The sequence below is a fragment of the Labrus mixtus genome, chromosome 15 (assembly GCF_963584025.1).
Source record: "Labrus mixtus chromosome 15, fLabMix1.1, whole genome shotgun sequence".
NCBI classification, from domain to species: Eukaryota; Metazoa; Chordata; class Actinopteri; order Labriformes; family Labridae; genus Labrus; species Labrus mixtus.
This window is the reverse complement of record NC_083626.1, coordinates 9,508,386-9,529,284: the sequence shown is the minus strand read 5'-3', so window position 1 is coordinate 9,529,284 and position 20,899 is coordinate 9,508,386. Positions and strand designations below refer to the sequence as shown.

The window sequence follows — 20,899 nt, the reverse complement described above, 5'->3', positions numbered from 1 at the left end:
CCGATGTGTCCCAAAGTCACATGAATGCAAACATCAGTTGGAACTAGTTCTGCATGATTTAAAGGTCCCATATTATGCTTTTTCTGGTTTTATATGCTCTTTAGTGTTTTTCAAGTGTCCTGTGCATGTTTAGGCACATCTATGTGCAAAAATTCAAAGTCTGCGGAAACGCGGCTTCTCCTACCTCCTCCTGTTAGCTGTAGCATTAGCCGCATGTAACGCTCGGTTCTAGCCCCCCTCGATAAAAATTTGTCAGTGTGATGTCATTGTCAGTGTGAGATCACTGATCTAAGCCCGTTGGCTCGTTGTGGCAAGCCCTGCAGCTCATGTTGAAATTTCCGAGACGCGTGCTGAGCAACTGACCAATAACAACAGAGTGGATCGGCAGACCAATCAGAGCAGACTTGGCCCATGTGGGGCTCTGCAGTGGGGGCTCAGCAGAGCGTAGCTGACAGACTCAGAGCGTAGAGGGAGCAAGGAGGAGCAGTACATGAAAACAGACAGTTTTTTCAGACTTTAGCTATTGTGAACGTACAAAAGTAGGTACATAGATTAAATATACGAACCCCAAAAAGGGCATAATATGGGCTCTTTAAAAAAAATATGCAAAGTGCACTGACATTGTTCAGTATTGCGACTATGACAATAAGTTTGATAAATACACAACTAAGTGTGCATATGAGCTATAACTCTGTTTCCATACCCCTAAGCTCTTCTCCATGTTTTACTCCATCTCTGTGTTTGCAACAAAAGAAATTTTTTTTATTGTCACTGTACAAGTTCAACAAAAGTCTGCTGGAGAAAACCTGCAGATATACCAGAAGTTAAATATATAAATATACAAGTAATAAACTCCAAATATTAAAAATACTAACTCTGCCAATATAAAGATGTAAACGTGGCATCTAGTGGGAGAGCTCTGAGCTGCCATCTTTACTTTTCCCCTGAATCCAAAAAGCAGATTTTTTCACCACTGATTAGGCGCTAATTAACCAGAGAGATTAACAACCAGCTCTACCTTCATCTGACTGCAACAACATGGTGTGATAAAGATGGCCGCTAAACTCAGGGATGTCAGTGGATAAAATGTACACCTGCTGAGTGAGGAAGATTCATTTTGTCAGATTGTTTGCTAAAACATTCAGACCTGTGTGTTTTTCGTTTGTTGTGAATTCTCACGTTGTGATGAGCGAGTCATTTTGCAAATAACAAGTCGAACACGTCGAGTGCTGCAGTTGTGTTGCTTTATTGGAAGCACAGTCCATGTGAGCTGTATTTTACAGGACCACAGATTGAGTCCGCATCCTGTCTGGACTCTCCCCCTCCTCTTCCTCTCTATCACAACTTTCACACACTCAAGAAAATCTCATCCGACACCGAAACCCAAACCCCCCAAAAAACTTTGTTGACAACCAACACGCAGATGTTTAACGAGTTTGTGTGTGATGTGTAGTGAAGCCTGGAAGTCCCGACAAGCTCCTTCAGACGAGAGGTGAGAATGGACACTGGGGGCTCGTTAAGAAAAACAGGGTCGTTAAATAAAAGTCTGGAGGTCTGTGATTGTAAAAGGCAGAGAGACAGTGACAGGCAGCTCCAGTGTGTGTGTGTGTGTGTGTCAGTGCAATTCACCCCCCCCCCCCTCCCTTCCTGATCGAACTAAAGTCTCTTATACACAAAATAGAGTTTTAAAGGCAGTTTGTTACATTTCACATTATATCAGCTTCTGTAATTATACTTCATTATTCATTCATACATTATGTACACAGCAGGGCAGCAGGATTGGTTTGTAGCTCTATTTACATTTCTGTCTATTCACATAAAGAACAAAACACCTGTGTGATAGGAGGTCGTATAAACAGAGAGCCAGTGTGTGTTCTACATTTACACACACACACACACACACACACACTGCCTTGCATATGGTTTAGTTATTTTAACATGTGTGTGTGTGTGCTTGTCAGACATGGAGGACTAAATCGAGTGCACCAGAGTCTTCCCCTCTCCTGCATTTAGTCAAATACTTTAAAATTCAGAGGTCTACAAAAAAAAAGAATAAAAGTCACCTCGTCCTCCCTCCTGCTCGGGGGATTTAAGAAAAGTTTCCTCGGGTAGAAAAAAAAAAGGTCATGTGATCATCACGACTCGAGCAGCAGGTAGTCCTCGTTCTCGCTGGCGGGGAGCATCAGCTGCTGCTCGTAGTACAGGCTCTTGGCGTAGTTGATTTCTTGGGAGATTTTGATGGCCAGACTCTCGCTCTTCACGTGGACCTGAGGAGAGGAATGGGGGAACGCGGGTTAGCGGCAAGGCGAGGAGAGTTTCTATCTGTGTTTCACATTTCAGCAGCAAGTCGTTTCAAAGTGCTTCACACATGACATCATGATGAAGGGACCAAAGAAAACGTTAGAAGGAGGAGACATTTAAAAATCACAAAAAAAAAAGGCTGTGGTTCTCTGTCGATAAAAGGTGGAGTGTCTCTGCCTCAAGAGAGTTCAAGTATCTCGGGCTCTTGTTCATGAGTGAGCGTAAAATGGAGCGTGAGATTGACAGGCGGTTTGGTGCAGTGTCGGCAGTAGTGTGTGCGGGCGGTGTGCCGGACCGTCGCGATGAAGAGGGATCTGATCCTCAAGGTAAAGCTAAAGATTTACCAACCCAATCTCCCAGTGTTAATCTTGACACCATTTTCTAATTCAGTCATAGTCTCCTGACGAAAATGTCCTTTTATATTGAGTCAGATATTAGTCATTTGTTATTGATTTAATTTAGTCAATTAGTCACTGACTAAGATTGCACATCATTTTAGTTGACGACAATAGAAGATATTTTAGTCAACAAAATCAAGCTTTTATTTTGATTATCAGAAGCTCCAGGGGGCGGGGCTTCACAGACCTGCAGGAGAGAGGCTGCACATTGTTGCACTCACCACACACGCACACCTTTGATGAAGTATGCTATGTTTACAAGAACAGCTGAGGGGGTACGTGATAATCGTCACTTGTAGTTTTTGTTTCGTCACATTTTCGTCAGTTAGATGATGAGGTAATATTATTTATCAAATCGTCAAATAGCATTTCAGTTTCGTCTCGTCATAGTTGACTAATTTAAAAAGACCTTCGTCAGCGAATATTTTCGTCATTTATTTCGTTGACGAGATTAACACTGTAGAGCCGCTGCTCCTTCACATAAAAAAGGAAACAGTTGAGGTGGTTCAGGCATCTGATTAGGACGCCTCCTGAACGCCTCACTTTGGAGGTTTTTTTCCGAGCCGGGATAACTGAGGGGGAGACCCCGAGTGAGACCCAGAGCTCGTTAGAGGGATATCTCATCCGGCCAGGGAACGCCTCAGAATCCTCCCAGAGGAGCTGGAAGACTTTGACACCGCAACCCGACCTCTGGTAAGTGGAAGAAAATGGATGGATAGTCCGTTGTACTTCCTGTCCTCTTTTGAGACTTCCTGCTTAGAGACATGACACCAAACGAGTTCCACCCCCGACCAATCAGAGCTCCTAGTGTTGTGTGACCAGGAGCGTTTAATCAGGACTTTAAGAATGAAAGAGTCAGTGAAAACATTCATCCTGACTGGAGAAGGTGTTAGTGTGGGCTCTGTAGAGAAGTAAGCATGACTCATCTCTTTCAGAGCCATCTTTATATTCCCTCCCTCTTTCTGCGCATGGAGGAAGATGACAAACTGTTCTTAATCCCACCTACATCTCTTGGATTGTTCTGTTTGCTTTCATACAACACACCTCCAGAACTATTTGAACAGCTGGGAGAAATATAAAAACGTTGTGGGCAGAGATACTCAGGTCTGAAAGGGGATTCAGCTTCTGTGTGAAAAGCTTCTAAACTAAAACGAATTAAAGCTGCTTTCACATTTTAAAATCTGAGAGAAAAATTTGCCTGTTTGCGTTCACAGATGAAGCTCCTCCTGGAAGTACCAGGAGTTTTTCAGGAGTTTTTTGCAAGTGTGAACGCACTATAAGAATCTCTTCTGTGCATTTCTGTCCTTTCTGTATCTGGAGAACTGCACAGATTTTGCAAATCAGCCTCATGGTGGATCTAAAAACAAAAGGCTTCATTTAAAACACAGTTGAGAAAAACAAAAAAGTCGAGTAGGCGAGCTGCTGTTCTTCAGGTTTCCTGAATCGCTTGACTCCGGCCTTGACGTTTGATTTGACGTGTGAATGAAAAAGAGACACAAAGAGGACGATGAGGCGGCTGAGTCCTGCAGAGTGCTGCTCTCACAGCTCATCATATAATGGTTATTCATTTCAGTCTTACAGCCTAACGGCCACGAAGGTGTCAGAGAATGAAGTTTGATTATTTGTAAAAATGAACGTGGGTCAACGTTTCAAGGCATTCAGGCTCTCTTTGTGGGAGCTGCTGCTACTTCTTTTTTTCACTTTGGTATTTATGTTAAAAACAACAAGAATTGTCTTCAAATGGTTGTTACAGTAACGTGTAATGAGAGAGCCCCCCCCCCCCCCATGTTCTCTCACCTGCGTCATTACTGGGAGCAGAGCCGTGCAGTAACAAACAGCAGAGTGAGCGTTAAGAAGCTCGTTTAGTGTTCATGAGACTTTGATCAGGAGCTGAACGACCCACAGAGCTTTCCTCCACTCTGAAATGAACTACAAAAGGTCAAAACACTAAATAAATAATGAAGTTTATGTTAAGAAGGAGTGAATCTCCAAAGCTCTTCTGCGAGGCTTTAGGCGCCGCGAGCCAAGACGCTGCTCACTCTGAGTCACTTTGTTTTTCTCTCAGAGATCTGGATCCAAACATGCCATGACTAAACCTTCACACACGTTTAAAAAAAAAAAAAAAACACTGACGTGTTTTGACTCAGCTGGAAATGTTTTTTTATTCCCCTGAACGTCTGTGCTTATGTAAAAACATTAAAAAATTTAAATGTAAAACTTGAGATTTGTGTTAGAGGTACGGGAACTAAAAAAAAAGAGCATATTTAATAAGACTGACCAAACCTGACGGGTGTTGATAAAAGAACTTCTGACATGACAGGCACAACATGTTTATTGTTGCCATGGAAACACAAACTGTTACATCAAAGGAAGCATGAGCTGCTGCTGAAAGCTGCTGTACTGTTGCTGTGTGCTGCTGTGATAAAAACGTCATGTACATTATACTTGGATACATTAGCTCGTCTGTAAACATATTCTCATTCTCAGGTCGGTTTCACCCGGTCGTCATGACTACGGTCAACTCGGAGGTCGTTTATAATAGGGTTTGGGTGGAGTAGCAGAGAGAACTCCCATGATTCCCCTCCAGCCTCGATGTCACCTTTTGATATTGTTTCGATTGAGAAGCCCCCTGGTGGTGGAATTTTTGAAAATGAGGTTTTCTACTTTAGCCGGAGGACGGAGTATGAATTTACCAGAGAGCAGATCGAGGGGGAACAGGAAGTCAGACACCGAAACTACATGAAAACATCCGGTTGATTTTCAGAATAAAACACTCTGCTACGACGGTTGGGATCAACGACTTTCATGTTTGTTTGTTGTTGTTTTGTTTAAACTGTTTTGTCCCAAATACACCGATTATCTCTAACCAGCAGAAAACTCCTCACATGAAATGAATTGTTTTAATTTATTTCAAAGTAAATTTCCATTCAGCTCAAAGTGTGAGGAGAGATGGAAGAGAAGACATTTAACAGTGAAACTAAATCTATCTTCATGGAGAGATACCGACAGAGGACGAGGGAATAAAAACATACCCTAAAGCGTTTGTTCTTATCCAGAAAGTGTGTCTCACCATGGGTTTCTGATGGGAGGGGCCGGGAATGGCCACCCCGCTGCTGGTGTTCTCCGCCTTCTTGGTGAGCTGCACGTAAACCTTCCCATGATCCTTTGAGACCAGGCAGTGGTAGAGGTCGTCGTATTTGACCTCCAGGAAGATGGCCTCTCGGTCGACGAACTCCCCGGGCTTCAGGAAGTAGACCACTTTGGAGGAGATGAGGACGCAGTAGCTGTCGATGGGCTCCACGGCGATGAAGCTGGCGAGGGGACACACACACACACACACACACACACACACACACACACACACACACACACACACACACACACACACACACACACACACACACACACACACACACACACACACACACACACACACACACACACACACACACACACACACACACACACACACACACACACACACACACACACACACACACACACACACACACACACACACACACACACACACACACACACACACACAGTAACTCTCAGGTAAGCAGAGTGTCAGAAGAACTCAGCGTGTAGGAATACAGACGGGTGAGAGAGAGAGACTCACAACTCAGAGTGGATGTTGTCGGTGAGGTGGAAGAGCTGCTCCTGACCGTCGGCCTGGGTGGACAGGTATCGAGGCAGCAGACCCTGAGGACCCTTACAGCAGCGAGGCTTCCTGACGCGCTGCACGCTGAGCCTGGACGACATCAACAACACAAACACTTCAAACACACACTCTTCATGTTCAAGCAGAAAGTCAGGACCTCACAGCGTCCGCTCTGTTGCAGATATCTATTCATTCTTGTTAGGATCGAGGGAGATGCAGAGAGAAAGGATAGTTAGGGTGAGACGGCATTTCCAGCATCGATGGGACTCTAAAGCCCCCTGCAGGAACAGACGGGTGATATCACTCAGGCTTCGTCCATTAAGCATACTGTGGGTTTGTGACTTTGGTTTGAATCGTCCAATGCAAAGCCAGAAGACAACGTTTTCTGTTTCTGGACCGTGTAAACACAGAAATCCTGTTTTCTCTCCGTTTTAGTTTGATATCGTTGATCGGCCTCCTGCAGCCTGATTTTTATGTTGTTTTTATGGTTGCGTTCAGGCGGTGAGAGAAAAGCATAATCGTTTCATTCTTTCTTTTTTTCTCTGTTTGTCCTCCGTGTGACTCGGGGTCGTACGGCGGTCATGAGCTGTTTTTTCTGAATAGCACAACATTTAAATTGGGACATCCTGCTTTCTCTCCTGTGACCATCTCATTCTATGTTAATCACTAACGCTTTCTTTGATCGCTGAAGGGCTAAAAGAGACTTATCATAGCTCTGGGTTTCTTTTAGTGAGGTTTGGCTTGTCTCCATAACCGCACAATTACATACTTTAAAATCTTGAACGAGGGAGAACAATGTCTAATGTGTGCCGAGTTTTTGTAGACAACTCTAACCACAAGGTTGAAGTGCTGGCTTCTCTGACAACAATGCAGCAGCCAGTATGTCCTCCTTCTAACTTTAGATTCTGCTCCTGAATGCTCTGGATTTGTTTGGTCCAGAGAAGGTAGGTGCTTTGAAGGTGACCCCCCCCACACGGCCGTTTTGGACGCCCCTCGGTTTGCCAGATATGAGAGCAGTTATCAGGTCAAACCAACAGGTGTTGCAGCGATGGAAGCGGTCAAGAGAACTGGTTCAGATAGAAGTGATTGTACCTGACCTAAAAAGCCTCTGCATGTTTCTAATAAGCTCCACGAGCAGAAACGTGCTCAAACTAGGATCAATATTGGAGATGCTTTTGAAAAATGGAGAGAGGTTAGAACACAGAAAGGTTTACAGACCCATGCAGAGCTGGATAAACACTGAAGCTTCAGGGTCCGACCTGCGGCTCCTTTCCTGCATGTCACTCTCTACTCTCTCACTCTATCTACTGTCCTGTACTGCATAAAAAGCCCCAAAATAAACCTTCATAAATGGGTTTTTTTTTTGCAATTTTCCATTAAACTTTCCATGACTCTCCCAGCGCTCCCCCAGTTTGGAAAACACTGTCTTGGACCATTGTTTGTGGCTTTATGCTGCTTTAAAATGATTTAATCGACGTACAGAAATGTAATTTCTAGACGGTGGTAGATCTGCACGTTCCGCCTGAAAGTTTGTAGGAAGTTTAGTTTAATGTCACTGATTTGTTGACCTGCATCAATAATTCAAAATCCCTATGACTTTGTATAAAAAGAAGGTGGAGTCACTTTGACATTCTACATATTGTAGGTAATATACTTATATTTATACATTTATTAAGACACACTTCTTTTATTTTTTTTGCAGTGTTATCTTATCATCACTTTGGATCTTTATTTTCAACATGTTCATTTTGTTTATTATTCACTAATGTGACGCTGTTAGTCTGAAGAGTCACCAATCAAAAAAATTCCTTTTGTGCCTTCATGAAAAAGTGTCCTGACTTAACCCACCTGTGGTTACTGAGGCTGGCCATGTCACGGACCGTCTGCGCCGTCTCGGAGGCAAAGTCCAGAGCTCCAGCCACAGGTTTGGTCACAGTACCCACCAGACCTTTACCCAGGCCGGAGAAGAAGCCGCTGACCCCGCCCTCCGTCTTCACCCCCTCCACTGTGGACGTGATGATGCTCGTCATGCCTCCGATGATACCTGCGGGAACGAGGGAAGCTTCAGTTTTACCAGAAGCTCACATAGTGAAGGTAATAGACTGATAGTCATACCTGCTGATGCAGCAGGCGTGTCCTGTGAGTTCTGTTTTTCTTCTAATGTATCCACATAAGAAGCTCGTCTGGACTTCTCAGGTGAATGTGGCTCATGTTAAGTAAAATGAAATACTTGCTAAGATTTGTGTTTTCCCAGTGTGTAACTCTCAGATACCTAGCGTAGCATGTTAGCAAAGAGCCGTCACATTCTCTTGCCTGAAACTGTAAATAAAACACGGCTCTCGTGCAATGCTTCTTCCGAGTAAACGGATTTGTTAACAATAAAGTCAGAGCACTCGGAAGGACCAATTACCTGAGAGCTCCATCTCTTATAGACTTCATCATGTAGAAGCATTTCAGACAGCAGGTGACGATCTGTTTGCCATGATATATTACGTTCTCTTTATAAGAGTTTTTATATCATGTTACTTCCATGAATCATTGGATCGGTCTAATAAACAGATATCCAGGATGTGCTGCAGAGCAAGCTGTCTGGTTTTATTACGAGCTTTTCCTCCTCACAGTTTTCAGAGCAATAAGCCGAGTCGTCTTAATGAAATAGATCACTAGATGCTCATGAACAGCTCATTCTACCGAAGAGCTTACCAAGGTTGTCCAAGTATTTTTTTCTAAATGATACAATCTCTGTCATCTTAAAGGTCACCTGCTCAGAACAGGCTGTTTCAGTGTCTGTACCTTTAAATATGTAAATGAGCTGTGTCTGACCACGCCCCCTCTCTGGAAGGGCTTGGGTGTACTACGTGCTTTCTCGCTCCATGTCCTATTGTTTACGGTGAGAAGGCAGACTCAGAGGGCAGAACAAACACCTAGCTGTGGGAGTGTCACCCACCTGGGGGAGGGGTTACTGCCCTTTGTGATGTCATGAAGGGAAAATCTCCAAACAGCCTGTTTGAGCACACATTTTCTGAAAAGTGGAGCAGGCAGAAGACGGAGAGGATGGACTTTTCTCATCATTGGGGGGTTTGTAGACACATTAGTTCACAGTATAATATGTGACTCCTAGCTGACACTCCCACAGCTAGGTGTTTGTTCTGTAGTGCGTGTTAGGCCTTGTAGGTATACCTTGTTAACCAGAAATATACACGTTTGCAGGTCGTACCGTGTGCCAGTCCATGAATGCCTGCGACCAGGTGCTCTCCGCTGGTGGCGCCGTGGTATCTGATGTACTCTCGCTCACTCTGGTGTCGGTTGTCCATGGTCTTCCCCAGCCCGTCTGATAAAGTCCCTGCAAACTAACACACAGGAAATAGAAGGATGTTGAGACTGTTTCTTCTTCTGATTTGCTTCTTTACTGTGATCACTACAGTCTGACTTGTTATTCACCTTAAAAGGTAAGTCCTGTATCTTTGAGCTCAGGCACTATTTTGACATAATTTCCAAAAAGATTGAAACACTTCTAAAGGTTTGTAATGACTCTGGCAGATTCCACTTGAAGTGCTCGTTTGTGTCTTCAACATGCTCAGGTTGTGTCTGAAATTTCAGCGTAAACAGAAACGATCCCTCCAGAGAAAAGATGTTATTCAGGTATGATCTTTTTTTTTTTTTAAAGGGAGAGACAGCTGTTACGTAACTTTCTTCAAAGCCTTTCCACCGCTGCCTTCATCAGTTTGCATGTGAGTGTAACTCTGTGACTGTGATGTTGTGAATGTTAAGTTCGGATCAAAAAACAAAACTAACACAGCAGCTGTAAGAGGAGCAACTTCTACGTTTGTAAAGTGAGATTGATTGAATCCATGAAGTCGGTTGAGAACAATTTAACTTTTTATTTTATTGTTTACAAAAAAACACTCCATTGTTTGTACCCATCCATGCAGCAGCTGTGTAGCTCTTTAGCGTACCATCTCTTCTCGACACGTGGAGTTTGCAGTCCTGCTAGCTAACATTACGGTGATAGCTGTGAAGTACCGACCCAGAACCTCTCCTCTGCTCACTTGTTGCCTTTAATTGAGGAGTCCTCCACATGCTTTACTACCACAATTTGAAAAATATAATTGAACTGGTCGGTACGGCCTCCACAGTCCAATAGGCGCTCGTGGATTGCAGTATTTTCGGTTTTTGTGTACAACAAGATTCCATGCTTTGAATTTATTTTAATTGGCTCTGATTGGGTGTGCCTGTGAGTCCACGCGCTGGGATTAGGAACCAACCCACCACCTTCTTTTCAATCATGTCCAGTCATGTGCAGTGTGTGATGGTTACAGCTGTACTTGTGCTCATGACTGTGCATGTCTCTCTTTCATCTTTCATACTGGTATATTCGACACACCGGTATTTAGGATGCAGCCAACCGTTTAGATGAAAAAAAAAAAAAAGGTCAGCGTCTTTGACACGGGATTGTGTGGTGTTCTACCTTGGCAGCAGAGTTTGACACTCCATGGGTCACGTTGCGAATGAGGCCGCCAACGTTGCCGTACTTGATGAGCTCGGACACGCCCTCGCTGACGTCGTTCAGGAGGCCCATGGGGTTCCCCAGGAAGTCCACAGAGCCCAAGATCTGAGCCGCCTGACTGATGAGCTCCTGCAGACAGAAAATGGGACACAGTTATGATTTAACACAAACCAGACATTCTACCATAATCAATGAAACACCTGTGAATGAAATGCTTAAATGAAGCTGATTGTAAGTGATGGAAACAAGTTATCTTTGAAAAAATATGAAGAAGACAGTCAAGGACTTGGGCTGCAGAGATTAGAATAGAATAAATATTTTTTGCCTTAGGCTCTCCAGAAACTTATGGCAGCATAAAAACATTCAGGCGGTCAAAAAGAGACAAACAGAGCAGCTCAGTTTACACATAAAAAAAAACAGTTCATAGCATGGTTCAAGTTAGGATCAGAATATTTTCATACCATTTTAAACTGGCAACAAGAAGGCAATAGTGGCCAGAGCTGCACTTTCAAACATCGCTGCTCACCTCTCTGAAGTGCTTGAGGATGTCGTTGATGATGATCTCCTGCGTCTCGTAGGGGTGCACTCGGGTGAACGGGTACATGTTGATGACAGCGTCTTCAAACCGAACCAGAGGAAAGCCCAGCGTGCCTTTCAGAGCCTACAGTGATGAAACAGGAACAACAACAAAAAAAACAGCTGAACAAGGAAAAGTGTGGAAATCATGCAGCACAGGAAGAGTTTCTAAGACGCTGCACCACACCTCCCTGCACCGAGAGGAGTGCGATGATGTGAGAGGGTGGGACAAACTGATGAAGCTGAAGTGCGGCGTTGTGTAGCTGGACAGAAACTGAAAAGAAGGAGTTAAACGTGAGCTGACCTTGAGATCGGCTGGCAGCTTGTGGGAGGTGAAGACGCTCAGTTTGACCTGAGGGAGGCTGATCTTCAGGTTCTCAAAGTAGTAACGTTTGGGGGGTCCCGCGTCCTCATTAGGCCTCTCATGGAGGTTTTCGTCCAGCTTCTCCAGCTCTGCAATCACAAAAAGGACGATTTTATTATAATTTTTTTTTTTTTTTAGAAAAACGACTTGCTTACAAAATGAACTCTCAGTGAACACCCACCCGCTTCTATCTGTCCGTATCCAAAGAAACTGAGCAGCTTGAGCAGCAGTTTCTCCTCGATGATGACCGTGAAGCGTCGGGCTGTGACCATTAGGTGCTGTGAACACATGATTAGAGGAATGATAGTAAAGTCTGCTTTCTGATTCACATAATATGCCAGGAATAGAAAATAGTGAAATGCGTTCTGCAGCATGCATTAAATTTAACGAGTCACAGCAATAATTCAGTCTGTCGCTCTCACCTTGAAGAGATCCGTGAGCATGAGGCTGCTGGGAACCTTGACCGAGTTGACCTGCAGGGCGGGGCCGCTGTCGTTCACACCGATGTCGCTGGAGCTGGGAGTCACACACAGCATCACAGGCTGGGTGGTCCCGAGCAGCTGGTTGTCCACCTGATAACAACAACACAACAAAACATGAAATCAGACAAAACTTGTTTAACTAAAACATGGTTTACAGCATAGTCTTAACTGGATGTAAAAGTGATGTGCATGGTCAAAAATCCACTCTGATCCTGTATTTGATCATGTCTATAAACCCCTCTATTTCAGCCCTGCTCAGAACAGGCTGTTTCTGTGTCTGTACCTTTAAATATGTAAATGAGCTGTGTCTGACCACGCCCCCTCTCTGGAAGGGCTTGGGTGTCTCTGTGCTTTCTCGCTCCATGTCCTATTGTTTACGGTGAGAAGGCAGACTCAGAGGGCAGAACAAACACCTAGCTGTGGGAGTGTCACCCACCTGGGGGAGGGGTTACTGCCCTTTGTGATGTCATGAAGGGAAAATCTCCAAACAGCCTGTTTGAGCACACATTTTCTGAAAAGTGGAGCAGGCAAAATACAGAGAGGATGGACTTTTCTCATCATTGGGGGGTTTGTAGACAGACTAGAGACACATGTTAGAGTTAGAGGAACATTTTACAGAATATGTGACCTTTAGAGGAGAGTGAACGTGACTTTGCTTGGTGCTGTACTTTCTCTTCCTGATCGAAAGTGGTTTATGCTTTTAAACCAAATGAAAGTTTCCAAATTGCTCAATTTTGAGAATGTTTCAGTGAATTGAAGTAAGAATTAATTTGATCTGAACTATGCAAAGTAAAGTAAAAAGACAGCAAGTTAAAACCTTACAGGGGGAGGGATATAAACGCTGTGATTATTTATCCTGCAGATGGGTCTGATTCTCTATGGATTCCTTTAGTGAGTCAGCTTTCTGTCCGGGAAAAAGGAAGGGCAAAAAGGTTTCATGCAACATGCAATTATTAGATTATTTCTTTCAGCTTATCCGCTCCGGCTGTCGGTTTGTTGCTCCTAAGGGGAGAACTAAACGTTACAGAAACACTTTAGTACCTGCAGCTAGAGCACTACTGCACAAAGCTAGCACAAGAGGATGATCTTTAACAATGCTAGGATCATTTAAACCTCTGAGTGGGTGTCTGTGTAAGGACTCTGCCATGCCCTAATGTAATCGACGGTGTTTGTTCTGATGAATTCTGTTTTTAACCTTGAATTTGTATTATGTGTTGTATGTATCTTTGGGACGCTGATTCTCCTGTTTGCACAAAAAACTTTTTCCCGGCAGCGATAAAGAAACCGTGAACCTTGAACCTAAATATGTAAAAGCAGTGTTGTAAAGCGCACGTGTGCCTCAGGTGTGCAAACGCTGCAATGCTCCAGCCGTGTATTGCAAAGTTCTGGCGTTTCCATCCTCATTTGAAATGATAATTTCACACTTTTCTCCACGTCTGCATCGACGGATTTTGTTGCAAGTTTCCAGAAGTGGCATAAAAACATGCTGCGATTCATAAAACGAATAAATACGCACAGAGGAGAAGCACTCGGGAGATTTGACAGTTTGGATCAGGAAACCAGCCGGATTCAAATACGATCTAAAACATGACCCCTGATGAGGTTTTGGTGGATATGGGGGATGGACTAAGAAGGTCTCTGTGACACTTTTTGTCATAAGATCAAATCCTAGTTTCATAATCAAATATTAAATTGTATCATATTTATTGTAAGTCATATATTTTCCTTCGTGTTGTGTATTGTTTGCTCATCTGTTTGAACTTTGAGTGTTTTTGTTTTTGTTACCTGCCGAGGGACTGCAGCTCCAAATTAGCATTTGTGCTAACTTCTGCATGTTTTTATTTTTTGTTGTCTTGCAGATGCTCATTTACATGCTCTTTGCTTATCAAATAAATAAATAAAAAGTAGATACTTTCTGCAACATTGCATGCAGTGCAACTACAGCATGAGGTCCCTCAGGGTTTAATGATGGTCCCCCTTCTTTTGTCCCACCTTACCACATTAGCATATACAGTATACTGTTGCTTCTCCTTCAAGTCACACCTCGTCATTTCACCGGCATCTGATGACTTACTTGACTTTACTAAGGTCACCTTTCATGTATCACAGCAAACATTCAGGTAGTTCCCAGAAATACAGGATACAGGATGTGGAACTGTCAACAGGAAGATGAGAGACGCCAGACCCTACAATGCAGACGAGCTATTAAAGCAACCTGGGCTTCTACAGCTCCGTTTCCACCATGCCGTCCGGTTCCGTTTTGGCATGGTACACATTTATCGGCGTTTCCATCATCAAAAGTCAGGAAGGGTAACAAAATAACTGATCCATACCGTCCTATTTTTTTGCTACCTTTCTGTTGGCGGTACGATCTGACCCTAAAGGTTGGAGTCCGTTGATTGGCGGAAAGAATCGTCACTTCCCGTGTGACAGAGGTAATAACGGACGAACACAAAACACACCACGTTTAAATATCCTGTGGATTTGGAGAGAATCATTTTAAGGCTGTTTTTGTTTTTTGCCTTGGAGATGCTGACCTTCCGAGGATTCCTTGATCTGTTTTTACTGTCTCACATTCTTCTTCTTTGTTGGATTTATTGGCGGTCTACACGTTGTTGCACCGCTTTGATTTAGTGATGTGTAAGGGTATGGTTGGCTGTGGAAAGGCGAGCAAGATCAAGGATACTGTACCAAACCATACTGAACTAAACCTGACCACTTCAAGGCTTATAACACCTCAGCAGGGTCACAGGCTGATGCTTCATGTTCTCCATCGCGTTGATGCAGTAATCCGTGCAAAAGGATCCAAGTATTGATCGATAAATGAATGTACTTTTCAGAAGGTCGACATTCAGTCAAAGGTAAATTTTGGGCTTTTATGCCTTAATTTTGGAGACAGGAGAATAGAGTCCGAAATTGGAGAGAGAGAGGAAAGACATGCAGGAAAGGGTCCACAACCTTGGCCACACGCTTGTAGGACCACAGCCTCTGTACATAGGGGGCGCTAGCACCAACCACTAGGCTACCAGCGCCCTGATGTCCTAATTCTTTTATAGATGCACATGAACAGTAACGGTATGTGTTTGCATCTACTTATCTGCCCTGTTTCATTTGTTCTTATGTAAAAAGGTGCTATAAAAAAACACACATTTCAGCCTCTCCAATCTGTGCCAAGCCCACCTGGATGTTCTGAATGCTGAGCTCCAACACCTCGTTGGACGCCGTGCGGATGAAGTGGACGTCTATACCGGACAGCGTGGTGAACACGAGCTCTTCAGGAGCTTTGTTGACTAGAGAGACGCCCAGACCTTCCTCCAAGTTCACCAAAACCTGCCAGAATAAATACAGAGAAGATTTTAGAGATGAGAGTTTTTTGTAGGACTGCACAACGTAAATTTAGCTTCTCCCACCCGGCTCAGATTGTTGTGTGAGTCACAACATAAAAATAAAGATGAGCAAATATTATTAAAGATATTCAAACTAGGAATGTGTAATGCAGGAACTTTGAGTTTCCTGTCAGGCATAAAGGTCTGTGACACACAATGGTGCATGAAAGTGCTTCAATGGAAAAGTCTCAAAGGCTCTCGTACCTCCAGCTCCTGCTCCGGCTCCGTCTTCTTCACCTCCTCTTTGCTCTTCTCCTGCTCGGTGCTCGGGGAGCTGCGCAGCATTCTCCTCTGGTTAAAGTCACTGATCTGCAAACCAACAAACAAACAAACAAACAAACAAACAAACAAACTTCTGTCAGCAGAGATGAAGCGATTCATGCAGCACGGCTGTGACTGGAGAGTAGATACTATCTGATGTTATCGAGGAACTTAAGCTCATTTATATTCTGTCACTCTGTTATCTGATTTAGATTCTTAATAACAACCGTTTTGAAGAAAACAACAGAGATAAAAAAAAGTGCTATCAGACTTTAAGCTCGGTCTTTAGAGTGACCCTTGAAGATCAACAAAGAGAAGCACTGTGTTAAAAAGGAAAAGCTGCATCAAATATTTCTTGTGACTTTGAAAATTATCAAGTTTTCTTATCACAAAAACAATTAGCGTTAGCCTAACAAGCTCTTCATTATCGTTCTGATAAGAGTCAGAAAATATAATTATTGTTTTCACCTGAAGGACTCGTGTGGGTCCGTCTGGCAGCACCTGAACCGACAGGACCCCAGAACCAGGTCTCATCTTCTGGTTGATGAACTGCTGCTCGGGTCCAGGCTCCATCAGCCCCGAGTCTGGTCCCAGCACCACCTGCGCTCCGTCATACAGGCCAGCAGCACCACCCTTCGCCTGAGGGACAAAAGATGTTTCTTAAAATAAACTGAAGAGGGAAACAAGGACAGGGTAACAAAGCTGAGGAGTTTTAGTGAGAAGTAAATCCAATGTAACGTTTTGATAATTGATTTAAAGTTTTAGTTATTTTGTTTAAAGGAGCAATATATAACTCTGACACCTAGTGGTTAAAATGGGTACTGCAGTCCAAATTCTAAACATTGTATTGAGCTGTCTCCCCCCGCCCCTCTAGAGTCGATGCTCAGCCAGGTCACCATGTGGTGGACACTGAAGCTTCAGTGTTTATCCAGCTCTGCATGGGTCTGTAAACCTTTCTGTGTTCTAACCTCTCTCCATTTTTCAAAAGCATCTCCAATATTGATCCTAGTTTGAGCACGTTTCTGCTCGTGGAGCTTATTAGAAACATCTTTTGACTGTGTGTTGGACTACAAAAGGAATTTCAGAAATGCTCTGAGAAAATGTGGATGAGCATTGATTTTTATTTTTAGGGGGATTTTATAAACTAAAAAAACTGAATTTCACAATCATTTCCACTGAGCTAGGTGTACCTACCTGTACCACCAGCCGGGGAAGACCACAGGTCAGCATGTCTGAGCAGAAATACCACGTCTGGGTGGTGCTGCGTCGTGAGTCCGGCCTCCTCAGCATCAAAGGCTCAAAACTGGGAGAGAGAGAGAAGGGGGGGAGAGAGAGAGGGCAAGAGAGAGAGAGAGAGAGGGCAAGAGAAAGAGAGGTAGAGAGAGAGAGAGAGGGAGAGAAAGAGAGAGAGAGGGAGAGAGAGGGCGAGAGAGAGAGAGAGACAAGGGGGGGAGAGAGAGAGGGCGAGAGAGAGAGAGAGGGCAAGAGAAAGAGAGGTAGAGAGAGAGAGAGGGAGAGAGCAAGAGAGAGAGAGAGAGAGAGAGAGAAAGAGAACGTGTAAAAAATTGGCTGAAACATGTGCTTTGCTAAGTTTAAGTTTAAGTTTACTCTACAGCTGCACGCTGTACCAACCTGTTGTCACTGACAGCTGCGAGCCCAGCGATGTCCAGCACGAGAGAGGATTCGAGTGGGCGTGGCTGAGCGGGTTTGCTCTGCGGCGGGGACGAGCCTTCGTGACACAACATGCCAGAGCCGGTCATCCTCCACAGCTGGGAGCGCTTTCCTGGCTCCTGCACGGCAATCAAATAACATTTAAGAACCCCGTTACTTAATAAAACCTTTTTCTTCTGCTTTTTCTATACAAACATTTTACACATGGAATCTTTTGAATAAATAAGAAGTTCTGTCGGATTAATGTTTCCTAGAGCAGAGCTGGAAACAACATGAAAAAAAAGCTGAGCCTCAGCGCAGACAGAGCCTCGAGCCCTCCCCTGAGATCTCAGGCACCCCCCTAGGGGGTCCCTGGAAACTCGAGGGGGGGAACCTGTATCCTAGATTTTAAGGCATGTCATTAGTATTCGGGTCACATTTCAAGACTCCTGAGTTTTCATTACAAATTTTTTTTTTAATCCCTCAAACTATGAATTTTAAATCTTCAGATTGCGTTTATCCATTTAGTTTTGTTAGCTTTATGTTAGCTACTGGAAATGCTAATTTAAGGTAATTTATGTGCTACAGCTAATTACAATTATCGATCAAACACTGAATCTGGCTCAAACTGGAAAAATGGCACAAACAAATGGACAAGTTTGAGAAACTGTGGTCCAATAGTTTGAAGACTCATCATGGATCTTCCAGGCTGCTGAAGTTTAAATAACCTAACAAGGCAGTACCATCAAGTGCTGCCCTCGTGCCTGTTTCCGACTCCTTCTTTTGATTTGAGCAGAAAATCAGAGGAAAACGTCCTGATATTTGTTTCAGGTGTCAGAGTCATAAAAACAAAGTAAGGAAATAAAGAATCTTTTTTTTTTTTGACTCCAGTTGCCCTCATACTTTTCCACTTGTTTGCCATCTTCCCCACACTCACTACAAAGTATGTGGTTCATTATTAGGTACCAGAATCTAGAATTCACAGTCTGCTTTTAGAGGAAAAGTTTAAACTGACTTGTGATTACGGTAATCTATCTTTTAAATCAGTACCTTCTTCTTCAGGATGACCCTTTGAGTCTTGGTGTCGACATCTAGAACCAGCTCAGCAGAGCTCACCGGTCGCTTCTTCCCAACAGGTCTCCTCTCCACACTCCTGCATAGACAGAAAGATGCTGGTTACCTTCATCACCTAAACTTTTATATTATTGATTGAAAAATAGTAAATGTTAAACATTGGTCGTACTGTGAGAACGTGTGCGTGGCAGCGATGTAGATGAAGTTCTCGTAGTAGAGCTTGTTGTACTCTCTGAAGAAGTTCATGTCGGCTGTGACCTCCGAGGATCCGGCTCCCTTCACAGTCAGGGTGAGGTAGGGGGGCAGCGTGGGCTCGTCACAGGCGTAGTCCAGCACCGCGCCCGCCTTCACCTCGGTGTGCAGCCGTATGTCAGCCACGCCGTGCTGCCACACCTGGATAGGAACCTGCAGGGATTCAAAAACAATGGACTGAATGAACTCTGATTCAGTGTGAACTCTGAGTGACAGAATGGAAACAGCTCTAAATGTAGACGCAGTGTTTCAAGCGGAGACAACAAAGGGGCTGCAGCTACAAAATAAAATTAATGAACACTGAATCGCCTGCAGAGAGCTTCAGGAAGCTTTAAACTCAGAGCATGTCTCATCCTTTCTGACAGCAGTGACAGGGTTTCTCTGATCCTGACATCTTTTGGTAACTTCCTGACACAAACGTTTAATTAATCACATCTGATTCAACACCATTCTTATCTTCCATAACGGCCCGATTACAAAACGATGAGTGGTCCAGCAGGTGATTACTTTTTTCAAGTAAGTGTGTCCCTGCTTTAAGGCTCTGACACACCAAGCAGACGGTAAAGAATTCGAGGCGATGAAGGCCGACTGTGGCGTCGCCTCAAGTCGCCTTTGTCTTCACCAAAATAGTTGCACTTGAACACACCGCAAAGACTACAGCCGACGGCCAACCACAACGCCTGAGAGCAAATAAGTCTCCATGCCAGCAGGCGGCGGTAGTCTGTAATCGTCATTCCAAAAAGGGGGAAACCAGAAGAGGACGAGGACGGAGAAGAATGAGGATATATAAACCGTTGTTTTGATACGAGAAGAACATTTTCCCACCGCTGTCGCTCACCACACGTAATATCGGTACTTCAAATCTGATAAAAAGTTGCCTCTTGACTGTAGTCGTTTACTTGCTTTGGTCACTTCCGTTTTTCTTCTCGTGCACTGATTCGCTTAGATGAACAGCCAATCAGAGTGATTCCTCTCAGCACCTGCGACGACAGACGCCGACGGTGGAAAAAAAAAAAAGGCAGACGGGTAGCAACGGAGCCGGACACACTGAAAAAACTAGGTTGACGATCACTCACCGACGGTCCAACTAGGACGGCCGACGATCTGGAGGTGTGTGTCAGGGCGTTTAGTAGAAGGTCATGCTACAGGAGGCGTGTTAACGGTGTCTTACCTCAGAGATGTTGTCGATGCGAAAGGGTGGAGGCAGCTGGTCGGTGTCGGTGAAGGAGATCTGGTACGTGGCTCCCTTCAGGGTGATCTCAGTCCGCAGGAAGAAGCAGTTCCCCAACGTGTCCCTGATAAAACAAAGATCCACTTAGAACCAATCAGAGGCCTCGTTTATTCACATCAGTTGGGGTGAATATATAGGATTTCTTGTACTTAAAGGGATACTTCACCCGTTGAAACATGAATCTGTATTGACATTGGGTCACATACAGTACAGACCAAAAGTTTGGACACACCTTCTCATTCAATGAGTGTCCTTTCTTTTCATGACTATTGACATTGTAGATTCACACTGAAGGCATCAAAACTATGAATTAACACATGTGGAAATATATACTTAACAAAAAAGTGTAAAACAACTGAAAATATGCCTTATATTCTAGTTTCTTCAAAGTAGCCACCTTTTGCTCTGATTACTGCTTTGCACACACTCTGCATTCTCTTGATGAGCTTCAAGAGGTAGTCACCTGAAATGGTTTTCACTTCACAGGTGTGCCCTGTCAGGTTCAATAAGTGGGATTTCTTGCCTTATAAATGGGGTTGGGACCATCAGTTGTGTTGTGCAGAAGTCAGGTGGATACACAGCTGATAGTCCCACTGAATAGACTGTTAGAATTTGTATTATGGCAAGAAAAAAGCAGCTAAGTAAAGAAAAACGAGTGGCCATCATTACTTTAAGAAATGAAGGTCAGTCAGTCCGAAAAATTGGGGAAACTTTGAAAGTGTCCCCAAGTGCAGTCGCAAAAACCATCAAACG

The 20,899-nt window shown here is 43.9% G+C and overlaps 1 protein-coding gene across 2 annotated transcripts in view; it reads right to left on the bottom strand.

Moving 5' to 3' along the window:
* Positions 1-1,230: 1,230 nt before the first annotated feature.
* vps13d (vacuolar protein sorting 13 homolog D) overlaps positions 1,231-20,899 on the bottom strand; it is a 62,648-nt gene continuing 42,979 nt past the window's right edge. For both annotated transcript variants that reach the window (XM_061058631.1, XM_061058632.1), the window contains exons 52-69: positions 20,087-20,210; positions 18,833-19,068; positions 18,640-18,742; positions 17,572-17,729; positions 17,134-17,242; positions 16,408-16,578; positions 15,883-15,987; positions 15,473-15,622; positions 12,233-12,382; positions 11,992-12,088; positions 11,751-11,899; positions 11,397-11,531; positions 10,832-10,999; positions 9,581-9,713; positions 8,212-8,407; positions 6,322-6,453; positions 5,770-6,010; positions 1,231-2,267 (exon numbers count right to left, since the gene is read on the bottom strand). In XM_061058631.1, coding sequence (XP_060914614.1) covers positions 2,136-2,267; positions 5,770-6,010; positions 6,322-6,453; positions 8,212-8,407; positions 9,581-9,713; positions 10,832-10,999; positions 11,397-11,531; positions 11,751-11,899; positions 11,992-12,088; positions 12,233-12,382; positions 15,473-15,622; positions 15,883-15,987; positions 16,408-16,578; positions 17,134-17,242; positions 17,572-17,729; positions 18,640-18,742; positions 18,833-19,068; positions 20,087-20,210 — 2,689 coding nt within the window. In that variant the 3' untranslated portion in view covers positions 1,231-2,135. The remainder of the gene's footprint in view (positions 2,268-5,769; positions 6,011-6,321; positions 6,454-8,211; positions 8,408-9,580; positions 9,714-10,831; positions 11,000-11,396; positions 11,532-11,750; positions 11,900-11,991; positions 12,089-12,232; positions 12,383-15,472; positions 15,623-15,882; positions 15,988-16,407; positions 16,579-17,133; positions 17,243-17,571; positions 17,730-18,639; positions 18,743-18,832; positions 19,069-20,086; positions 20,211-20,899) is intronic.